Genomic DNA, 21,838 nt, shown 5'->3' with positions numbered 1-21,838 from the left:
AATCTCACATCCCCCAGACCATGCTCAGCACAGGGCTGTGAGGTGGAAAGGATGGAAGAGCTGTGGTGATGGTCAAGGAGCATGGAAATGTCACTTCTTGAGATACAACTTATTTTCTAATGCAAAAAACCAAAAGTACAGGAATGTCTGGCAGAAGGACTGACCACAGGTTACATGCTCTGCTCATAGCCTGGTGATGAGTCCTTAAATTGATGAGTGTAACCAATGTGAGTGCAAATGATAATATTTAAGTCTCAGATCAGTTTGTTTTATTTAAGTCAAAGATCTCTTTGTTTTCCAAGCAGACAGTTCAACATGGGATCGTGTTTTGCAGTTTGCACCACTGGGAGTTATAGGTGAAAAATCCCCACTGCAATTCTCAGTAAATCAAATATAAAACCTACAAAGCTGCTGGAAATGTGTAAGCCTTTCCAAAACCAGGTTTTATTTCAGTTTTAATTAAATTAATGAAAAAAATTAATTTTTAAATTAATTAAAAATTAGAAACATCAATTTGGATGTGACAGAGTGATGTAGAAAAAGCTGAAACCTGTGTGTTGCTGCATCTCTTGGCAGCACAGCTCTTCTGAAATAGTGCTGATCTTTGGATGTACACTGAACCAGGGACAAAGAGCCATATTTAGTGGAAAACCCTGTCTTGGAGTTAAATTCAGGTTTGGCATTTCTGTGCATGGAAAGCCAGTGGTAGGTGGAATTGTCACATTTGTGACTCTAAGTCACTTTGCAATTCAGAACTGAGAATCCCTCTCTTCTGCCAGGTGTTGCCTGGGATTTTAAATGTTCAGTTCCCAGTGGTGGAATCTGCTCTGGATCCAGGGTTTTTGTGGAAAGGGGATGGTAAAGCACCATGAGAAAGGCTGGTCAGGAGGGATGGCCATCAGGTCAGCTCAGAGGGGATCAGATTGTCCCATCACACACTTTGGGCTGTCTGACTGAGTGCTGAGGCTTTTCCATCATGTTCACAGCTGGATTTGCCTGGATGGGTCAATGCAGGGAAAATTCCCAGCTGAAAAGTGCCTGTTTCTGTTATGAAGGGTTTTGTGTAACAGAGCAGATGGTGAACTGTGAGTCTGCACTGGGACACCCCAAGGCAGGGCCACTGCTCCTGCTCCAGCAGAGAGGGGTTCTCAGGCCAGCTGACACATCCCAAGGTGATGGGGTCTCACACAACTCCTGCCAACTTCCCAGAGCCCAAATCAGCAGGCACTGCTGGTGGATGATGGCAGCAGTGAGGTTTTACCCAGCAGCACAAACCACAACAAGGAGCTGAGGTTTGCTCTTTCCACATTTCCAGCCTCTGGGAAGAGCCCACCTGCAGCTCCCTCCCTTCTCCTCTCCATTTGCAGCTCTCTGCTTCCAAGGACTGATGGAACCTGCAGCAGCGATGCTGAGCTTGGTTGTGGCTCTGGTGGGAACATGGACCTTGGGGGGTAAGTGTGATTTGGGGAGGGGAACCCAAGGGGAGATCCTGGGGAGTTGGTGCCCCTCAGGGGAATTTCCTCTGACCCCAGGACATCATTTCAGAGCACCCTGTTCTTGTGGAGGTGTCTCTGCCCCCGGCAGGGTGAATGGAACCAGGTGGTGTTTAGGTCCATTCCAACACAAATTCCATGATTCTGTGATGCAGCTTGTGAGGAGATAAGAAAAAATTGGAGCAAAGTGCAGGTGGAGAGACTGCTCTATGGCAGCTGAGTGCACAGCTCGTTAGCTGGAGCTGGAAGGCTTTGCTAGTATTAGCAAAATAAAAAGTAAAAGTAATAAAAATTAACATGAAGGAAATAAGGCTGATGCAAAAGTGCCAAGTATTTCCTTGACTCACATGGACATTGTAGGAGTCAGAAGTAAGGAGAGGTTTCTGATCCAGTGAGAGAGAAAGAGAAAAGGAATGTCTTTTGGGATTAGACTAGTGGTGGCCACAAATTGATCTGGGAACATCAGGATCACACACATGAGTTTCTAATTTTAGCTATTGTCCCTCAAAAGGAGTGCAAAACTTGTCTGAAAACCTGCATAATTGGGAAGTTTCAGAAAGAATATGGGAAAAAAATCCCAATATAAATACAATTCTCTAGTGGTGATGCTTGTTCCATGCTTTTTTCTTGCTGCTCATGGGGTGGGTTCTGTCTGTCCCAGGAGCCCAGGAGAGCATCTCGTGGGAGGTGCAGCGCTACGATGGCTGGTACAACAACCTGCAGCACCACAGCCACGGCTCTGTGGGTGAGTGCCAGGGATGGCAGGGGTGGCATGGGCAAGGGGAGCTGCCCCTCGGGCACTGGGCTTCCTGACCTGAGCCTGAAGCAGGCAGGTCAGCAGATAAAGCCACCTCTCAGGGTCCCTAGAGGCAGCTGAGAGCCCTGTGGGAGCAGCATGCAGGGGCCAGACTGCCCATGTCTGGCATTGCCACATTTTGCTGCTGCCCAGGTCATGCTGGTGTTGGATCAGCCCCAGAGCAAAGCTGTGCCTTTATGAGATATCTCAGAATAGACTCAGCTCTTCTCAGCAGGTGTTTCTGTGGTGGTCAGGGATCCCAGAGCTGCAAAAAAACATCTTTAGCCAAAATCAGCACACAGTTCAACAAGGATTCAACACAAGTCAGAAGAACTCATGGTCCAGGCATGCTGAACCTTTGATTTTCTGCCCTACCAAGAAGTGATACCATGTACTGGGAGAGGCATTTGGGATTTCCCTGTGCCATTGGTGAACTGTTTCCTCATGCCTACAGCCATGGGCTCAACTCTAGATGTCCCTGAGCCAGGGACCAGGACAGATCAGGCAGGATCTTACTTAAAACACTGAAGATTCTGAATCCTCATTTCTGGCAGGTTGGTCACTGCTCTGGTGACACACTGGCACAAAATGCAGTGGCAGTTGCACAGTTTGGAGTCTAAAGGGCTCTCCCACATGACATGTGTGTCACCAGCCTTTAGTAACACCAAAGCCTGACAGGAAAAACCAGCCCTGACAGACCAGGTCTTCCTCTTCTAGAGTAGACAGATCAGACCTTAACTTTTGGAAACGGACATACAGAAACGAAGCCACAAACTAAGGCAGGAATTCAGGATTTCCCCCAGTTCTGGGGAGCTCCAGTAAATGGAGCCCACCACACTGGTGACAAGGTTTTTAAAATCAGTGAGAAATGACCTCCTGCTTCTGGGCCTTTCAGTTTTGGGACCAGCAGTGTATGCAAAATCAGGGTGTTTCTCTCTCATCTTCACACTTGTCTCTGGCTGCTCCCTCTGCTATTCCCTATGGTGCTGGAAAACACTACATAATCTGTAGGATTACACTGTTTATATGGGGCAGCTCAACATCACTCCAGTTACTCACTGGAGCACCATCCCAGACCTTCAGGAGGCAGCAGGGAAGCCCACAGACAAGAGAAGGACAACTGGAAGAGATGAGGGTCCCTCCTGGCTCTAAGAGTACTGATTCCAGTGTTGCAAGCAGTTCTGGGCAATGCCACCAAACCTTGGATGTTCTTGGCCACTCTGAGAACCCACGCTGTCACAGACATCTTTCATGAAAAATCCTTTCCTTAGGATTTTTCCTCCTGAGAAGCTGAGAGGCCTCAGGAACAAAATGTAATCTTTATTAAAATTAGTTATCTGCAATCCAATGGTTATCCAATGGTTATCTGCTGCTGTGGAATGCAACAGGTGCATCTGGGATTGGTCTCATGTGGTTGTTCCTAATTAATGGCCGATCACAGTCAGCTGGCTCGGGCTCTCTGTCTGAGCCACAAGCCTTTGTCATCATTCTTTATTATTCTATTCTTAGCCAGCCTTCTGATGAAATCCTTTCTTCTATTCTTTTAGTATAGTTTTAATATAATATATATCATAAAATAATAAATCAGCCTTCTGAACCATGGAGTCAGATCCTCCTCTCTCCCCTCATCCTCGGACTCCTGTGAACACGGTCACACCACGCCATGCTCTCGCTGTCCTCTGGGACTGAGCACACATCCACGTGTCCTGCCATGGCTGGGTGGCACAGCACCCACATGACCCAAGGTGCCCTGTGTTTTGGTGCTGCAGGAGCCAGGCTGCTGCGGCTGCTGCCGGCGCGCTTTGCGGACGGCGTGTACCAGGCGCTGCAGGAGCCCCGCGTGCCCAACGCGCGCCAGCTGAGCACCGCCCTGGCACGGGGACCCTCGGGGCTGCCCTCCCGCAGGAACACCACCGTGCTGGCTGTCTTCTTTGGTAAGACACGGGGCCTTACACTCACTGCAAAAACTGTGGTTTGGGTGGAAAAATGTTGGTTTGTCACACACCCAAGGCTGTGCATAGGAGCGCTCCTCGCCCAGCGCTCCGCAGCAGACCCACGTGTGGATATCAGACCCGGCAGACACTTGTGGGTATCACACTCCTTGGGTATTGCTGGAACCCAGGACATCCCTCTGGCTGTCCTGGATGGCTCCAGCCCCTGCCAGGGGGCTCAGAGACCTTGGCACAGAGCCCAAGAGCCCTGTGCCTTTGATTTTGAGCTATGGAAAAAATTACCAACCTTATACGAGGATTTCTAAGCCACAAAAGTTTAAGTAGAATGATAGTTAGTTTGTCACAGGGTGGAAAAGTAGAATTTTGGGGTTTTTAGAATGGGGGTTTGGGGTCCCAAGATGAAGGAATTTCGGGTGTGCCTTGCCCTTTTTTCTCCTTCTTCCTAGCCTCCATCTTCTGGGTGGTGGTGGCACTTTTGGATTGGTTTAGAGTAGAAACTCACTGTCTGACATAGGTGATAGGTATTGGGAAATTACTGTAAGTAGTGTACATGTAGTTTTTAGTATAAAAGATAACTGAAGGCGGTCAGTGTGCCTCAACCCAGACAGACCTCGGCAGGTCAGAGAAAGAATGTTATAGATAACAGAAAATAAACAACCTTGAAAACCAGAACAGAAGAATCCCAACTCCTTCTTTGGTTGCCAGGCTGGGAAAAGAAACTCTCTGACACACCTGGGGGTCATCCTGACCACAGAGACCCCCGAGAGGATATGGCTTCACCACAGCACTGTCCAGCTAGGAGAGTTCCTGTGGGCTTTTGGTGACCTTTGCCAGTTGACCCAAGTGCTGATATTTGTCAGCTGGGAATTTCCTCATTTCTTCTAGCAGCGGAGTTGCCCCACAGCAAAAACACCGGACAGATGCGATAAGAGCCGTGCTGGGCTACTCTGCTGCAAGCTGGAGCAGTTTTTTCAGTCTCCCAGGAGCTCAGCGGGGTCTTAGGTCTCCAGTCTTAGGTCTGTCTCTGGGAAATCATAGAATGTTTGGGTTGGAAGGGAGGGATCTCAATGGTCATCTTGTACCAGAGCGCCAGGTTCCTTCCAGCCCTGTTCAGCCTGGTCTGGGTCACCCTGGCTGCTCGTGGTGGTCCCCTCAGCCTGCCCACAGCTGCCCTCCTGATGCCCTGCTCCCGTGCTGGCAGCTGCTGACCACGCTCTGGTGTCTGCCAGGTTTCCACGTGCTCTTGGACATCCTGGAGACAGAGAAACCTGGCTGTCCTGCTGAGTTCCTCAACATCCACATCCCCTCTGGCGACGCCGTGTTTGACCCTGCTGGCACTGGAGACGTGGTCCTGCCCTTCCAGCGCGCGCGCTGGGCAGCAGAGACGGGACAGAGCCCCAACAGCCCCCGGGAACAGGTAGGTGTGCTCTCCTCTGCTCTTTGCCTTTTGCCCAAATTCTTCTCCACCCACCATTGGGGTCAGTAACACCCAATATAATTTACAAAAATAAAAGGAGAGCGCTACTACATCCCTAAAAATACACATCTCTCAAGCGTTTGAACCAACTAAATGAACCCAAAGTCAGCTTCCAGGTTTCACATTGAGCAATGCTAGTGATTGCCCAGGGTCAAAGCATTTCCTGAATGAAGAAAAGGTAATTAGGTTGGTTAATTATTGCACATTGTTTTTATTAATTATTTTAAAAGGTAATTAGATTAGTTAATTATTGCACATTGTTTTAGGCACCAAGTCCTGTCTTTAATAATGTATCACAAAGCTGAGCTGGCACTGTCACAAAGTTGTGGTGAATTTCAGAATTCCCTGAATTTCAGTAATTTTGGAAAATAAATTCAGTTTTTTCCCCAATTTCTCTGGATTTTGCTGTTCTGCTTGTGTTCCCCAGATTTTTCTCATGCTGGAGATCTCCCCAGCCAAAATCACCAAAGTGAAACATCCCCCTAAACCTTTCACATGACAAACCCTGAAGAGACCTGTTTAACAAGTCATGTTTTTATCAATATTAAAAAGCTTAAAAAATTGGAAACTCCAGCATGTTTTCAGAATAAAAAGCATGTTTCCATGTAAACATTTGGCAGGGGAGATGTTCAACATGCTTCCAGGATACTGGGTCTTCCTACTGTGAGATCAGAGGGGAAAGCTTTGGTGTTCCCAGTTTCCCCAGAGATGGATTTAGTCCCCTTCCAGCCTACACAGGGATTCACAGATGTCTGCTTCTGGGCATAGCCAAAACAATTGGGGAAAAAACAATCCCAAATGTAATTTTGAAAAGCCTGTACCTGGTTATTTCCTCTACCTGGCACTAACTCCTGAAGTTTGCATAGAGATTGTCTGCGTATGTATTTGCTTTCTGAGAGCTCTTGTTAAAATGAGGTTAAAGCAGCCTGCTTTGCAAGAACAAAAGAGACAGACTGGGGCTTTCCAGACCTCTTTTTTACACCTTTCCAGTGAAACCCTGGCCCCTGTTAATGCCTCTTCCCTGTGCCTGCCCTAGACCAACGGGGTGACGGGCTGGCTGGATGGCAGCTCCATCTACGGCCCCTCTCACTCCTGGAGCGATGCCCTGAGGAGCTTCCAGGGGGGACAGCTGGCAGCAGGGCCCAGCGGGAGCCTCCCGAGGCAGACGGACGGCAGGGTGCCCATGTGGAAGGCACTGGATCCATCCACGGGACAGGGCGGTCCCCAAGGGATCTACGGTAAGGATGGCATCCCAATGGCTCTTCATCCCTGGCTGGGAGCAGGGGGGCCTGGAGCTGAGCCCAGGAAAGGGGAAAGGGCAGAAGATGCAGAGAGGCAGGATAGGTGGATCAGGAGGGCTGTGGGGGAGCAGGCAGTCTCCCAAGGGGGTGGGAGATTTGAGCCCCAGCAGGACACACCAGAAGCTCCAGAGGCCACATGCCAGGTGGCAATGTCAGAGAGCAGCTCTGATCCCAGCTGAACTCCTCTGGGGAAAGGGATGCTGCTGACACAAACCCTCTCAGCTTGCTTTGAGTTCCTCACCTGCCCAATATTTGGTCATGCTGGGGGCCTGGTGCTGTTTCTCACTGGCCCAGGTTGCTGGTCTGGCTGGGGAGAAGGAGGGACAAGGGGACAAGGGGACACTGGGCTGGACCCACAGGGCTGGGTGAGCTCCTCCAGGGACAAGGGGACACTGGGCTGGACCCACAGGGCTGGGTGAGCTCCTCCAGCCACGGGCAAAGCTAGACCCAGCGGTGACAGCCCCAGTGACGGTCGTGGTGGCTCTTGCAGACCTGGGGAGTGCCTGGGGGAATGAGAACCCCTTCCTGCAGGCTGAGAGCATCGCCTGGTTCCGCTACCACAACCACGTGGCCGCAGCCCTGGCCCAGCAGCATCCTGCCTGGTCTGATGAGGATCTCTTCCAGCACGCTCGCAAGAGGGTCATCGCCACCTTCCAGGTGAGGGCTGGGACCCCCCAGCTCTGCTGGGACCCCCAAGATCTTGCCTGGTTCTGCCCTGACCCACTTTCCCTGTTCCCTAGAGCATCGTTCTGTACGAGTGGCTGCCGACCCTGCTGGGCACACGGGTCCCCGAGTACCCAGGTGAGGGTGGGCAGGCAGTGGAGGGCTGGGAGCAGGGCAGGGGGACCAGGGGAGCTGGTGGGTGGGGAGGGAGAGGGGGCCTGGCTCCTTTTGCCTCCAGCCTGGCTGCTGCCCCACAGGTTACCAGCAGCACCTGGACCCCAGCATCTCTCCTGAATTTGTGGCAGCTGCCAGGCAATTCCTGGCCACCATGGTGCCTCCAGGAGTTTACAAGAGGTAGGAGCAGCCTGGTGGGACCATGGGACCGCAGTGCCCGTGTGAGGGGAGGGAGTGCCCAAGCTGGGCTGGTGACTGGGAATGGTCATTGTTGGGATGGTCGTTGGGGAAGATGAAAGAAAGCATTATAAATATGATTTAAAAAGATTTTGAGAATATAGAAACTATAAGTGAAATTGAAATGAAAGCAAGCTTTGAGATGCCTTAGTTACTAAACAATTGAAAAAAAAATAGTTTGACCAGCTAAAAGTAGTCCCCTTTTCATGAAACAATACCCTCTGCTTACAAGCAAGTCCAAAAGTCAGAGCAGACCCTACTAACTCAGCAAAAAAAGTCCAAAGAGTAATTTTTAAAATTTAAAATGTAACACAATCTAGTAGTGTAATAATTCTTATAAACTGTATGTAAATACTATAAAATTTATATACTGTACTAAATGAGTTAGCAAAAATTAGAATATTCAACACAAAAAAGATTTATTGTATTGTAATAAGAACCTCTCTCTCTTATCCTCCTTTACTCTCTCTCTCTCTCTCTCTCTCATTCTCTTTACCACTCTTTTCTTTCAAGCCTGTGAGCTGTGGCTGGCAGCTCCAAGCAGGGCCCCTGCACCCACACCCTTTACAATAAATCACAAATTCCACAACCTAACATCCCAAATCTCTCATCTCCATCTCTCCCAACCACCCTACCCTCCGTCACTCCTGCAGATGGTCTCTGTCCCTTCCCCATGTCCCAGCTGAGACAGGCAAGCCCTGGCAGCTGCAGGCAGCCCTGGCTCAGGCTGTGGGCTCAATCCTTCTCTGCTGTTGCAGGGACACCAGGTGCAGGTTCAATCCTTCTCTGCTGTTGCAGGGACACCAGGTGCAGGTTCAATCCTTCTCTGCTGTTGCAGGGACACCAGGTGCAGGTTCCAGAACGTGTCTGTCTCCGGTGCCTCGTTCCCAGCAGTGCGGCTCTGCAACAGCTACTGGAGCAGAGAGGTACAGGGCAGGGAGCACGGGGGTCCTGAGGATGTGGAAGGGGGACTTCATCCCTCACTCTGTGTTATGGGGCACTCCACAGGGGTCTGTAAGGGAAATTGGGTGCAGAGCATGACAGCCAGACAAGGGGTGAGAGCTCCTCCCCATCCAGCATCCCCAGCCTTCAGCTGTGTCAGGCCCAGACCTCGAGGTTGAGCTGATGTGGAGAAAATGAGCCTGGAAGAGGTCCCTGGTTCCCCTACACCCCTGGGGGCACCGGTTCAGGGTTGTGGGGCTGCTTTCTGTTCTCCCTTGTGCAAGAGGAATCACTTGCTCTTCCTGTGCCTGTCAGAGCCCCGGGCTGCAGCAGGCAGAAGATGTGGACGAGCTCCTGCTGGGAATGAGCTCGCAGATAGCAGAGCGGGAGGACAACGTTGTGGTGGAAGATCTGCAAGGTCTGTACTGCAGCTGTGCCTTGGGCAGGGTGGGGAGGCAGGTCCCATTTCCTCCTTCATCAGCACCCAGCCACACAGCTCAGCCTCTTTCATGGAGGTGCAGAGAGCTACAGACACACGAAGCATGTGCCCCCACAGATTACTGGTACGGGCCCCTGAGGTACTCCCGCTCCGACTACGTGGCCAACTGGATCCAGCGAGGGAGAGACTTTGGCCTGCCCACCTATAACCAAGTCCGGCAGCGTTTTGGGTTGGAACCTCTCCAGAACTGGTCAAACCTTGCCCCACACCTGGAGCCACAGGTAACAGGGCAAGGAATGTATGTGGGACAAAGGGTGATGGGTTCCAGGCAGGAACTGAATTCTGCAGCTTCATAGGAAGATCAGTGCATGTCCTGCTCTGGGTGATTTTCATGCCTGCAGGGGGGTAACTGTGTAATTTCATGGCATGAATAAACCATCCAGTGCTACACTCCTGTGCCACCGGGCACTCTGCTCCTCCTAGAGCTGAGATACCCGGGGAGTGATGCTCAGCTGCTCAAGTTCAAGCCATGGGCTCCAGGCTGTGTGAGGCTCAGCATCCTCCCAGCCCACAGATGTGTGTGGTGCCTGGGAAATGCACATTCCTTACACCTCCTAAAGCTTGCCAACACTTCTGGTGCCCTGGCAGAACTCCCTGTGCTCACCGATGTGTGGTGGGGGTTTCTCACCAGGTCCTGCAGAAGGTTGCTGCCCTGTATGGCAACAACCTGGCTGGGCTGGAGCTGCTCCCTGGAGGCATGCTGGAGGCTGGTGGCTCCCTCTTCTCTACCATCATCCTGGAGCAGTTCCTGCGCCTGCGTGATGGCGACAGATTTTGGTTCGAAAACACCAAGAATGGGTAATGGCCTTGTCCCTGTCTGGGAGCTGCTCTGCAAACCCCAGTAACACATGAAAACTGGAGGACAAAGCATCCTCCAGCTTCCTCAGCTCCCTCCTGATGCTGGTCAGTGACACCTGGGGTAACCACTTGTCTCCATGTCCTTTTCCCCAGGCTGTTCACAGAGGAGGAGATCAGGGAGATCCGTAACACCACCTTTCACAGCGTGCTGACTTCTGTCACCTCTGCCAAACCCACAGAGCTCCAGCCCCACGTGTTCATTTGGAGACAGGGTGAGTGCACCCTGCAATGGGAGGGCACAGGGGGGGACTGGCTCCTGCCAGGCAGCAAGGGAAACAGAGCCATCCCAGTGACACAGCTGGTGAGAAAATGGCACAGGGAACACATCAGATTTGGAGTTTCTCAGGCCTCACACCTGCTATGACCCTAAACCAGTAAAATGGGCACAAAACGCATGGGGTTGCTTGTGAGCAAGATGTTGATGCATGATGTAGATGTTGAAAGAGGGCTGTAGTGCAGGCAGGCATGATCCCAAGGGAAAAATTCATATTACTGTTTGGCAAAATGCCTTTTCCTCTTGGAATCTTGCCACATCTTCCCATTTACTGTAAGCATTACATGTGGGCAATGTTCCAGACCTTGCAAGGTGCTTTTATTCCCTTGGTGTGTCTTCCTTGTTGTCACACCAGGAGGACTTCCTGCAGCATCCAGATGAGTGTAGGCTCTGAGCCCCAGATTGCTCTGGTCTTGGTCAGCCCATCCCAACAGGAGAGGGGATGGTGCTGAACCTGCAGAGCACTTGAGTCCATTTCTGTGCTTGGTTTGCTGTGGCAGGCAAAAGTTGAACCCAAACCCAAAGGCTGTCCCCAAGAGGTGGAGTTTAAATCAAGCACTCCAGCTCTGCACTGCTGGGTCACTCAGCCATGACCCCATCAACATCTTAATGCAGAGGCTCCTGGGGGGGATGCAGGTGAGCTGGGCACAATGACACTCACAGCCTGTTTCCCCCTTGCAGGGGACCCGTGCCCCCAGCCCCAGCAGCTGACAGCTCAACTCCTGGCCAACTGCACGCCCATGATGGTGCTGGACTACTTTGCAGGCAGTGGCGCAGGCTTCGGGATCATCATCGTTGTCCTCTGCTGCCTGCCCCTGGGTTTGTCATTCTGTTTCCTCTTCCTGTCACTCTCCTCCTCTTCCACCTCTCCACCAGAGAGAGGGGCTGAGTGCCCATGGACAAAGCACCTCCCAGCAGGAGCTGCTGAGTCCTGGTCTCTGCTGAGGTGCTTGAGCTGGCAGGGCCCTTGGGCACCAGGAGGGAGCCAAGGGGGTAAGGAGCTCTGTGGTCTCTCATGTGTGACCGTGTTCACAGGGGTCTGAGGATGAGGGGAGAGACGAGGATTTGACTTTATGTTTTAGAAGGCTTGATTTATTATTTTATTATATATATTACATTAAAACTATACTAAAAGAATAGAAGAAAGGATTTCATCAGAAGGCTGGCTAAGAATAGAATAGAAAAGAATGATAACAAAAGCTCTGTCTCAGACTCTCTATCCAAGCCAGCTGGGCTGTGATTGGCCATTAATTAGAAACATCTAACATGGGCCAGTCACAGATGCACCTGTTGCATTCCACAGCAGCAGATAATCAATGTTTACATTTTGTTCCTGAGGCCTCTCAGCTTCTCAGGAGGAAAAATCTTAAAGAAAAGTTTTTTCATGAAACATGTCTGTGACACTCATGCCCCTTTCTCCCCTGTGTCCCCAGTGACTCTGTTTGTGGCCTGGGTGGTTGCTGCTCTCCGCAAGAGGGATTTCCAGAAGCTGCAGAGGAAGCAGGGCACCAGCGTGCGCAGGGAGGTGTCGGGCGAGGCCGTACACGGTGAGTGGCACTGGCAGCCCTGCGGTGGCATCTGGTGCTGCTGCTGCAGCCAGGGCACTCTCTGGGGCAGGGCTGTGCCTGGGGCTTGTACCCACATGGGATGTAAGGAGGAATTGGTTCCCCAGGAGCACAGTCAAGCAGCGGGACAGGGAGGGAGCCCAGAGAGCTTGGTAGCCCATCCTACCCAAGGCCTGACCAGAAACAGCACTGAGCAGCCTGACATGTGGCTGGTCCTGCTCTGGGCAGGAGGTTGGGCAAGATACCCTTCCAACCTGAGCTCCTTCCAACCTGAGTCCTCCTGTGCCCTTCTAATTCAAATCCTCCCCAGACCACACCTTGCCTGAAGGAAACCTGTGCACAGCAGTTGCACCAGTAGCTCCAGGACAGGGACAGTATCCCCCCCTCACTCTGCACACTGAAAAAATCCTCCCTGCTCCATAGCCTGTACTCCTCCTGTGTCCATGTGCTTGAGCTCTGCAGTAAGAGATATCATTATTCCTTTAAGAGACCTTCCTGGTCATGAAATCACTCCCAAACTGCCTCTCAGTGCAGGAGGTTCTGAGATGAGCAGGAACCTTTCCAGCTGAGTCCTGTGCTCTCTCCCACCAGCCATGGAGTGGCATGGGCCCAAGACAGACAACTGTCCCGTCTACATTCAGCTCCAAGCTGAGAAAGTGCTCAAAGTGCTGGACAGCAGAGGGTCTGTGCTCCGGAGCATCAACCTGAAAGCCCAGCCAAGAGTGGAGGTGATCCTCTCCAACAACAAAGGGAACAAAGCTCTGCTCCTGAAGAGCCCCAAGGAGTATGACCTGGTAAGTGCCATGGGTGATGGCACCTTGCTCTGGATGCTCCACAGTCCTCTGCACCACCCAGCTGGGGGAACTGGGAGCACTGTAAGGCCTTGGAGGGGGATCATGGCCTCCTGAGTACCACCAGGTCCAGCAAATGCCATGGAGCTGAGCCTGTGGTGATCACAGCCAGTCTGTGGGCCCTTTGCAGGTGCTGCTCTTCAATGGGGAGGCCGAGAGGAGCATCTTTGTTGGGAAGCTCAGAGACTACTTGAAGGAGAGCAGATTTGACCTGCATCTGTCTGAGATGAAGGAGCAGAGCCTGATGAAACGGGCAGTCACCCAGGAGCAGAGAAAACAAATTTTAGAGACTTTCTTCAGGCACCTGTTTGCTCAGGTGTGTAGAGGTGTAGCAAGCCCTTCTGCATGGGGGAAGGTATTTCTGTATTGGTTAAACAATGAACATTGGTGCTGGTGCTTTCGGGAAGAGCTGGTAAATCATACACAAGGAAGCTGCCAATATTTCCAGTAAATACATTTTCCTCTGCAGAAGACAAGGGGAGATCTCCTGCAGTGATACAGGTGTCTAAAGTGGCAAAGAGACTATTGGGTGATGTAACAGGTCTCCAGAGGGGTCAGTCATGTGGAGTGTGAAAAGTCACATTGTGTAGGAGGGACATGGAATTTTCTCCATGGCATCTGCCATGAGTTTGGTGCCAGGGAGCCACCAGTCTTTGTGCAATAGGTCAGGAAGGAAACACCAGCCTTCTGCTCTGCCATCACTCACAGCATTTCTTCTGTGGGACACAACCTGCAGGTGCTGGAAATCGACAGATCCGATGCTGGGGAGCTCAGCTTTGAATCTTCACAGAAGGCAAGGGAGTCTCTCACCTGTGAGCTGAGCAGGGCTGAGTTTGCTGAAGCCCTGGGGCTCAAAGAGCACTCCATGTTCGTGGAGTCCATGTTCTCCCTGGCTGACAAAGATGGCAATGGCTACATCTCCTTTCGGGAGTTCCTGGACATCTTGGTGGTCTTCATGAAAGGTGGGAGCTGGAGCTGGTTAATGCCCCTGTCTGCTGCCCTTGGACCTGTTTCTAGGCTCTGTCAGAGTGGAGGACATGATTCACACAGCAGGTCAACCTGCAGACACTGCCATAGGTTAAAATTTCCTTCACTCAGGACAGCTTCAGCTTGGGTTATGGGGCATGACAACATAAATGCATTTTCTGGAAGATGGTTCATGAGGGGAGCTGTTTCCCACCACCACAGACACATCAGCCCTTTCTCCTGAAGGGACATCCTGCGCATCCTGTACCTGGAAGGTCATAGCAACTGTGTCTGATATCTGATTCTCCATGAATGACCACTGGAATGGTGGATTCACAGGTGGAGGTGTTGAATGCCAGATTCAATCAAAACAACTCCCAGAAAAATCATTGTTCTGCAAAAGCACACTTTGAAAAATAATGCACAAGAAAGAATGTGTGTCTACCCAATATTTCACCTTGCACTTGAGAAAGTCAAGTGGAAGGGTGAGGCTCCACTGCTACAGGGTCCAGACACTCAAAACCAACATATGAAATAGTCTTTGTTGATGATGATAGGATCTTGTTTTTACTTTGCCTCTTCCTCTCCCCACAAGGGTCCCCAGAGGAGAAATCCAAGGTGATGTTCAGGATGTATGACATTGATGAGAATGGGTTCCTCTCCAAGGAGGAGTTTCTGAGGATGCTCAGGTACTCTCCCTCCTCTCTCCTAATGTTTTCACAATGTTTATAGACATGTCTTCAGAAGCAGCTCCCAGTTTCCATGCTTCTGTGCACAAGTGCAACCAAGAGCCCATTTCTCCCATGAAATTGGCCTGGGACTCTGCTCTGTGTTATTTGAGGGACTCAGCTGGTATTCCCATCTCACCTCCTTGCTCCAGGTCCTTCATTGAGATCTCCAACAACTGCCTGTCGAGAGAACAGGCAGAGCAGGTGACCGAGTCCATGTTCCGGGCCTCGGGCTTCCAGGACCGGGATGAGCTGACGTGGGAGAATTTCCATTACATGCTGCGGGACCACGACAGCGAGCTGCGCCTCACCCAGCTCTGCGTCAAAGGTCCGTGGGCACTGGCACAGCCCAGCTCCTGCAGGGCTGCAGGCAATGGGCACCTCTCAAATCCTGCCCCATCAGCACCCCCACGCCAACTGCAGTAATGGGGCATCAGCTGCTGCTTCCTGTGTGATGTTTGGGCCAGTTTAGAGCCACAGGAGATTCCTAAACTTGTTTTGCACCTTCTGAATGGCTGTTTGTCCTTTTGTCTCCTCAAAGGTATCCCTGAGGTCTCCAAGCAAAATCTGCACAACTGTGTCTCCTTCATAAAAAAGAACGAGCCAAGAGGGTAAGTTCCCTTCCTTAGTGTCACAGTTGTGGCTATTCCATCTCTTCCTGTCCTGGCTCACATCTGTCCTCCACCCCAACAAATGCTCCCACCAGATGCTGGAGCTCCCAGCACTGGGGAAGGGGTGGGAAGTGCATGCTCCCCCTTCCATGCCCCATGGGAGTGGGGCTGCCAGCCCCCTCCCCAGGCACAGCCAGAAGGGGGAATTGCCTACTGTAGAGCCCTGTTGCATCCTCTGTGTGGGGATGGGAGTCCTGCATTGCTCTTCAGATGGAGGGGTTATCTTCCAGTGAATCCAGACCAATGTGCAATTGGAGTTAATGCAGGCAGGCTTGCAGAAAAGAGCTGGACCCGTTCCCAGCTAAGCCTGAGATGGGAAGCAGAGAAAAGGGGAAAATTTATAGCAAGCACTCCTAGCAAATAGAACTCTGGGCTGGACATAGCTCTATTTCCACAGAACCATCTCAGAGGAGAAGAAAGACCCAAATCTGGACACTGTGAGTCAATACATGGAGCGAAAAGGCCAAGAACTGAGGAAGAGACCAGGAAGAAAGTGAGTCCCCTCACCAGCTGTGCTTTTGAGGCTCAGGCTTATCCTGTTTGCTGTTTCTCACACCTCCATGTCAGACTGGGTAGCCCTCTAGTCAAATGTCGCTGCTCCAAGGAGGCACTCATTGGTCAAGGAGCTACAGAATCCCATCTTGGCAGGACAGTGCCATAGCTGGGTCTGGGTGATGTGCCTCTACAAAAAAAACCTCTCCAAACTCACTCCAGAGGTTGGCATAGTGGCTTTTAGAGAGGGGTTTTGTCTGACAGTTCCCGCCTATGCTCCTCCTGGTTCTCCTGGGCTGCCTACAAGCGCTGCAGGAGAGAATTTGGTCCTCCCTGCTGTGGCAGCAGCAAGTATTTCTTCAAGGAAGCAGTTCAGCTGCTGTTGCTGTTGGCCATATCTTGGATTGCCTTAATTGCACCAATTAAGGAAGTTCCCCTTTTGCAGATAATTTTTTGATGGCTGAATATTACTATGAAATTTACAGTCCTCATCTACAGTTTCATTTGTGAGTCACTTCCTCCAGGTTTGCTACCAGCTTTTGAAGGCATTGTAGAGCAGGCTGACCCGAGATCACCCTCAGATGGTGTGCTCTGCAGGTCACCCCTGTTACTGATGTGACAGGGAAAAAAGGAAACCCAGACCTGGGCCCTGAGCCATTCCTTGCCAGGAAAACCTCAGTGACACCAGCACTCCTGTACTTGCCAGGGCAAACCAGTACCAGCTGCGTCTGTACACGGAAGCGCGACGGAAGAAGTACGAGAGGAACAGAGTCCAGCAGAAGATCCAGGAGTTCAAGCGCTTCGTTGAGAATTACCGGCGTCACATCGTCTGTGTCATCCTCTTCTCTGCCATCACTGCTGGTGTCTTTGCTGAGAGAGCCTACTGTGAGTGCCCACCCTGCCCTGCTGAGGGGGCACGGGCTTCCTGCCTCAACGCTGGTGGATTTCCTGGGGCATGATGGGCACAACTTTGGGCAGCAGTGTCAGTCCTCCCCTGGACTGAGATCTCTGGAAGGGTCTGGTCCAATGCCCTGCTCAGAGAAAACCCTTTCCCAAAGATGAATGAGGCTGCTGAAGGCCTTGTCTAGAGAAGGTGTGAGGGGTTCCAAGGCTGGTGATTCCACTGCCTTGCTGGGCCTGTGCTGGTTTTTGACCATCCTCCCTGTGGAGAATTTCAAGGATTCAAACCTGAGTTTTCTACAGTGAAACTCGTGCTCTTGCCTCACATCCTTCCACTCTGCATGCCTGAGAAAGACTTGCTCTGGGTGCCCATGAGATGGCTGCAGACAGCCATCTTCCCTGACCCATCTCCTCCAGCCTGAACAAGCCCATTTCCCTCAGCCTTTCCCTTTCATAGACATAGATCTATGATGTCCTGCAGCTCCCACCCATCCTGGTGGTCTCCACTGGACTCGTTCCAGTTTATGGACACCTCTTATATTGGATTCCCCATCTGAGGCCATAGTCCCAAAGTGCAGATTCCCAGGTGGACATTCTCCTCCCTGGATCTCCAAGGACACCCTGTTATCCAGCAGTTCTGGGTCATTGTGCCCCTTTCCCCACACAAACCCATCCCTGGTGTCCCATTTTTGGTGGAGCCACACAGGTGGCTGTCCCCTTGCTGCAGAGAGGGTGATGTCCCTCAGCGCTGGGCACACAACACCTCCTCTGCTCTCTCTCCCCAGACTACGCCTTTGCATCCCCCAGCACTGGAATTGCACAGACCACCTTCGTGGGGATCATCATCTCCCGGGGATCAGCTGCCTCCATCTCCTTCATGTACTCCTACATCCTGCTCACCATGTGCCGCAACCTCATCACTGTCCTGCGGGAGACCTTCCTCAATCACTACATCCCCTTCGACGCCGCCGTCGACTTCCACCGCTGGATTGCCATGGCAGCCCTGATTTTCTCAGGTGGGTGGGCTGCTGGGGATTGCCACCCACCAGCAGAGGACCAGCCCATCACCCCCTGGCAGGACCAGACAGAAGCTTAAAGACCTTGCAAAGACATAGATGCCTTGCACTACAGAAAAGGAGTCCTCCGAGTCACTCCAGGTCCCAGGGGACATCAGCAGAGTCTGACACATCTCCATCCACGTCAATTGATGCTTCTTTCTCTGTGTTTTTTCTCTTACAGTGCTCCACACTGCAGGTCACGTAGTGAATGTCTACATCTTCTCAGTCACACCTCTCAGCGTGCTGTCCTGCCTTTTCTCCACTGTCTTTACAAATGATGGGTAGGTGGAATTTGAAGCAGAGTCCAGACAAGAGTGTCCTGGGCATGGACAGAAATGAAAATGGAAACGTTTAGTTCATTCTGGTCACTCCATGGTGCAATGTCTTGTCCTTCTCCAGGTCACAGCTCCCACAGAAGTATTACTGGTGGTTCTTCCAGACTATTCCAGGTGAGAATAGGTGGTTCTTCCAAACTATTCCAGGTGGTTCTTCCAAACTATTCCAGGTCTGTCCTAGCAGACAGACCTGCACACCTGTGTCCAGGATGGGCAGCCCTCTGCCCAGTCCAGTCAGAGCCCCTCTTAACTCTTCTCTCACAGGCATGACAGGAGTGCTGCTGCTCGTGGTCCTTGCTGTGATGTACGTGTTTGCCACACGCCACTTCCGGCGCGTCAGCTTCCAGGGCTTTTGGATCACTCACCACCTCTACGTGCTGCTCTACATCCTGGTAAAGGATTGGGGCTGGAAGGGAGGGATGGTGCCCATGTGCTGCAAGCCTGTAGGTCAAGTCAGTGAGATGAGATGGAATAGCTTGAAGTAGTCCCAAGGGAGATGGTAGCCCCACTCCTGGCTGCCACCAAATCATCCCTGGGGTGATGACTCTCCATGCTAAAAGGTTCTGCTCCCTGCCCAGGTCATCATCCATGGCAGCTATGCACTGATCCAGCAGCCCCGTTTCTACATCTACTTCATCATCCCAGCTCTCATCTACAGCGCAGACAAGCTGTACAGCCTGAGCAGGAAGAAGGTGGAGATCAGTGTGGTGAAAGCCGAGCTCCTGCCCTCAGGTACCACAACATCCCAGGCCACCCAGCACCAGCCCAGCCCAGGCTCCCTGCAAGAGCATCAGGGGCTGCAGCGCTGCAGGAACATCAACATCTCAGCATCTCAAACTCAATGGAGCCCCCTCCCACCTCCCCACAGGTGTCACCCACCTGCAGTTCCAGCGGCCACAGGACTTTGACTACAAGTCCGGGCAGTGGGTGCGCATCGCCTGCGTGGGGCTGGGCACCACGGAGTACCACCCGTTCACGCTGACCTCGGCCCCGCACGACGACACGCTGAGCCTGCACATCCGCGCCGTCGGGCCCTGGACCACCCGCCTCCGCGAGCTCTACTCTCCCAAGAGCCTGGCCCTCCTCGGCACGCTGCCCAAGGTGAGCCCTGCTCAGCGTGTCACCCATGGGGACATCTGAGCCCAAGAGAGCACCTTGGCAATGGGTTGTGCCAAGCCTGAGGCACTTTGCCAGCCCTTCCAAGGCCTGGGCAAGCAGAGACTTCTGCTAACTGCTGTCTCCCTTCCAGCTCTACCTGGATGGGCCCTTTGGGGAGGGCCACCAAGAATGGAACAAGTTTGAGGTGTCGGTGTTGGTGGGAGGAGGCATCGGGGTGACTCCCTTCGCATCCATTCTCAAGGACCTGGTCTTCAAGTCATCCATAAACTCCAAGCTGCTGTGTAAGAAGGTAAGAGTATCTGAAAGACAAGCCCCCCTGAGAGGTTGGACTCAATGATCTCAGAGATCTTTTCCAACCTAATTGATTCATGATTCTGAGATGCCTCCTGCTGCTGCTGGTGTCTTTGGGGGTAAAATCCTCTGTGGAGTCCATAGACATTCATGGGGATGCTGGCCCCACTCTGGGCCTCATTCTACAGATCTACTTCATCTGGGTGACACGCACGCAGAGGCAGTTTGAGTGGCTGACAGACATCATCCGGGAGGTGGAGGAGTCAGACAAGAACGGCTTGGTCTCTGTGCACATCTACATCACACAGCTGGCTGAGAAGTTCGATCTGCGCACCACCATGCTGGTGAGCCTGGGCATCCAAGGGGGAGGGTGCTAGGCCATGCCATGCCAGGCCACACTGGGCTGTGCTGGGCTGTGCTGGGCCATCTGACATGCACCAATCTCTCTTCCAGTACATCTGTGAGCGGCACTTCCAGAAGGTGCTGAACAAGAGCCTGTTCACGGGGCTGCGCTCCATCACCCACTTTGGGCGCCCTCCCTTCGTGCCCTTTTTCAGCTCGCTGCAGGAGGTGCACCCTGAGGTCAGTGTTCAGCTGGGGACAGGAGGAGGTGCACCCACTGGCCATTGTGGAGGACTGGTCCCAGCCTGTCCCTAAGGTCCTGGAGACCTCAGTGGCATGTGCACCAAGAACAAAGTAGAAGGGGAATCCTGTTTTCCCTCTGGAGCCAGGCTGAGCTGCAGGAGTCAGCAATGCCCCATACCAGCCAAACACCCCCTGCTATTGTAGGACTCCAGCTGCAACCACTGACCTGAGCTGGGGGGTTCCCATCCTTCCTCCATGGCCCTGGCAGCTCCATGGGAATAGGACAACCTCCCCAAAAGCCCCTGGAGGCTGAGACAGGCTGCTCAGCCAGCACCCATGCCCAAAGCTGTCAGAGAGCCAGGGGGGCTGGACTGTGGGGAGAACTGGTGCTGCAGTCTGACCCTTTGGCTCCCTCCTTCCCCAGGTGCAGAAGATTGGGGTGTTCAGCTGTGGCCCGCCCGGGATGACAAAGAGTGTGGAGCAGGCTTGCCGGCACATGAACAAGAAGGACCAGACCTACTTTGCACATCACTATGAGAATTTCTGATCCTACCCCACACTGTTCCACCCTCTGGCTGCAGCTGCATTTTGTCACCCTAGCACCTAGCAGCAATACTTCCAGTGGCCAGGGCCCCAGGCTCCCACCCAGCACCCTGCCCAGGTGAAAGCCATCCAGAGCCGAGTGCAGGGATACTGAGACCCACACAGCAGAGACCTGTGTGCTAGTAAAGCCTTATCATCCCAGCACTGCCCTACATGGCCCCAGTGAGAACCCCTGAGCCCTGCTACCATCCACACATCCCTGCAGCCCCACAGGCAGGGTCATGATGGTGTTCCAATCCAGTTAAACCCAGCTCTGCTCCCTTCATGGCACAGGACAGAGCTTCTGCTCTGCTGAGGGACTCAGGGAATGTCTCTGACCAGCTTTGGGGAGCAGCTTGGTGCCTGCACAACCTGAATTCACAGCACTTTGTTCCAAGACCCATGTGGTGAACAGATGGGGTGAGGAGCCAGCAAGCTCCCTGCTAGCCCTCTTTTTGAAACAGCTCTCCTCACATACTCTTTAGTGCCTGCTTGTTAACTCTCCAAGCCTTCCCTGGGTTTGCATAAAGTCTTAGTTGTGTTTGCATTGGCTTCTTCCAGCAGTGTCAGTCCTTCAATCAGGAATCAGTTGTACTTGTTCAAGTAATGCCTGGCTTTGCATCACTGCTGCTTTTGCAGGCTGTGGTTGAGCTCAAATAAAGCTGATTGAAGTCTTCAAACACTTTCTTGCCTCCTGTGGTTGGGTCTTGGTCACCTGGGGACTTGTAATACTTGTGGCATAGTGCTGGCCTTGCTCCTGGCACAGAGCATTAACTCCAGCCCACTGGAAAATGGGCCAAGCTGGAGAGAGTTTCCCTGCCCTGGTGACATACATGGAGTCAGGGGTGGGGCATCACAGGCACAGCCCCCTTGATTATGCTCCCCAGCCCTCCTGCCCCCCAGCAGTGCCCCTGCAGTGTCAGTGCCCCCAGCAAGACCTGCTGAGGGAGCAGATCAGACAAGGAGCCCAACCAGCTGAGCTGTGGCAATAACTCCAACCTTCAGGATGCTAAACAGCCCCCTAAGACT

General features: G+C 52.3%; 1 protein-coding gene across 2 annotated transcripts; it reads left to right on the top strand.

The window, feature by feature from the left end:
* The first annotated feature begins 1,387 nt into the window (after positions 1-1,387).
* DUOX2 (dual oxidase 2) lies at positions 1,388-21,304 on the top strand. 2 transcript variants are annotated; one of them, XM_071441000.1, is made up of 33 exons: positions 1,388-1,451; positions 2,155-2,238; positions 4,059-4,223; positions 5,471-5,658; positions 6,755-6,956; positions 7,510-7,676; positions 7,760-7,820; positions 7,940-8,036; positions 8,932-9,019; positions 9,351-9,453; positions 9,592-9,755; positions 10,166-10,332; positions 10,486-10,604; positions 11,348-11,485; positions 12,100-12,213; positions 12,823-13,025; positions 13,213-13,398; positions 13,819-14,044; positions 14,644-14,737; positions 14,929-15,104; positions 15,318-15,387; positions 15,845-15,940; positions 16,646-16,824; positions 17,625-17,855; positions 18,079-18,178; positions 18,297-18,346; positions 18,497-18,624; positions 18,811-18,964; positions 19,101-19,333; positions 19,482-19,640; positions 19,831-19,986; positions 20,096-20,224; positions 20,652-21,304. In XM_071441000.1, the coding sequence occupies exons 1-33, from the start codon at positions 1,388-1,390 to the stop codon at positions 20,772-20,774; spliced, it is 4,614 nt and encodes a 1,537-aa protein (XP_071297101.1). In that variant the 3' UTR covers positions 20,775-21,304. The 2 variants fall into 2 exon arrangements, with proteins under 2 accessions (XP_071297101.1, XP_071297102.1); XM_071441001.1 differs by having other exon boundaries at positions 1,406-1,451; positions 15,318-15,378.
* Positions 21,305-21,838: the final 534 nt, after the last annotated feature.

The sequence above is a fragment of the Agelaius tricolor genome, unplaced genomic scaffold (genome assembly GCF_023055355.1).
Source record: "Agelaius tricolor isolate 1412-34295 unplaced genomic scaffold, bAgeTri1.0.p SCAF_16, whole genome shotgun sequence".
Taxonomy (NCBI): Eukaryota; Metazoa; Chordata; class Aves; order Passeriformes; family Icteridae; genus Agelaius; species Agelaius tricolor.
Note: the sequence above shows the minus strand (reverse complement) of the source record. Positions and strands in the feature narration are given on the sequence as shown.

What these genes read in the sequence shown, in the direction of transcription:
- DUOX2 (XM_071441000.1), top strand. Translation starts at nt 1,388, where the DNA reads ATGGAACCTGCAGCAGCGATGCTGAGCTTGGTTGTGGCTCTGGTGGGA. An exon ending in TTCGAAAACACCAAGAATGG is followed by an intron (nt 10,333 to 10,485) that starts GTAATGGCCTTG and finishes CCTTTTCCCCAG; the next exon opens with GCTGTTCACAGAGGAGGAGA. An exon ending in ATCTGCGCACCACCATGCTG is followed by an intron (nt 19,987 to 20,095) that starts GTGAGCCTGGGC and finishes TCTCTCTTCCAG; the next exon opens with TACATCTGTGAGCGGCACTT.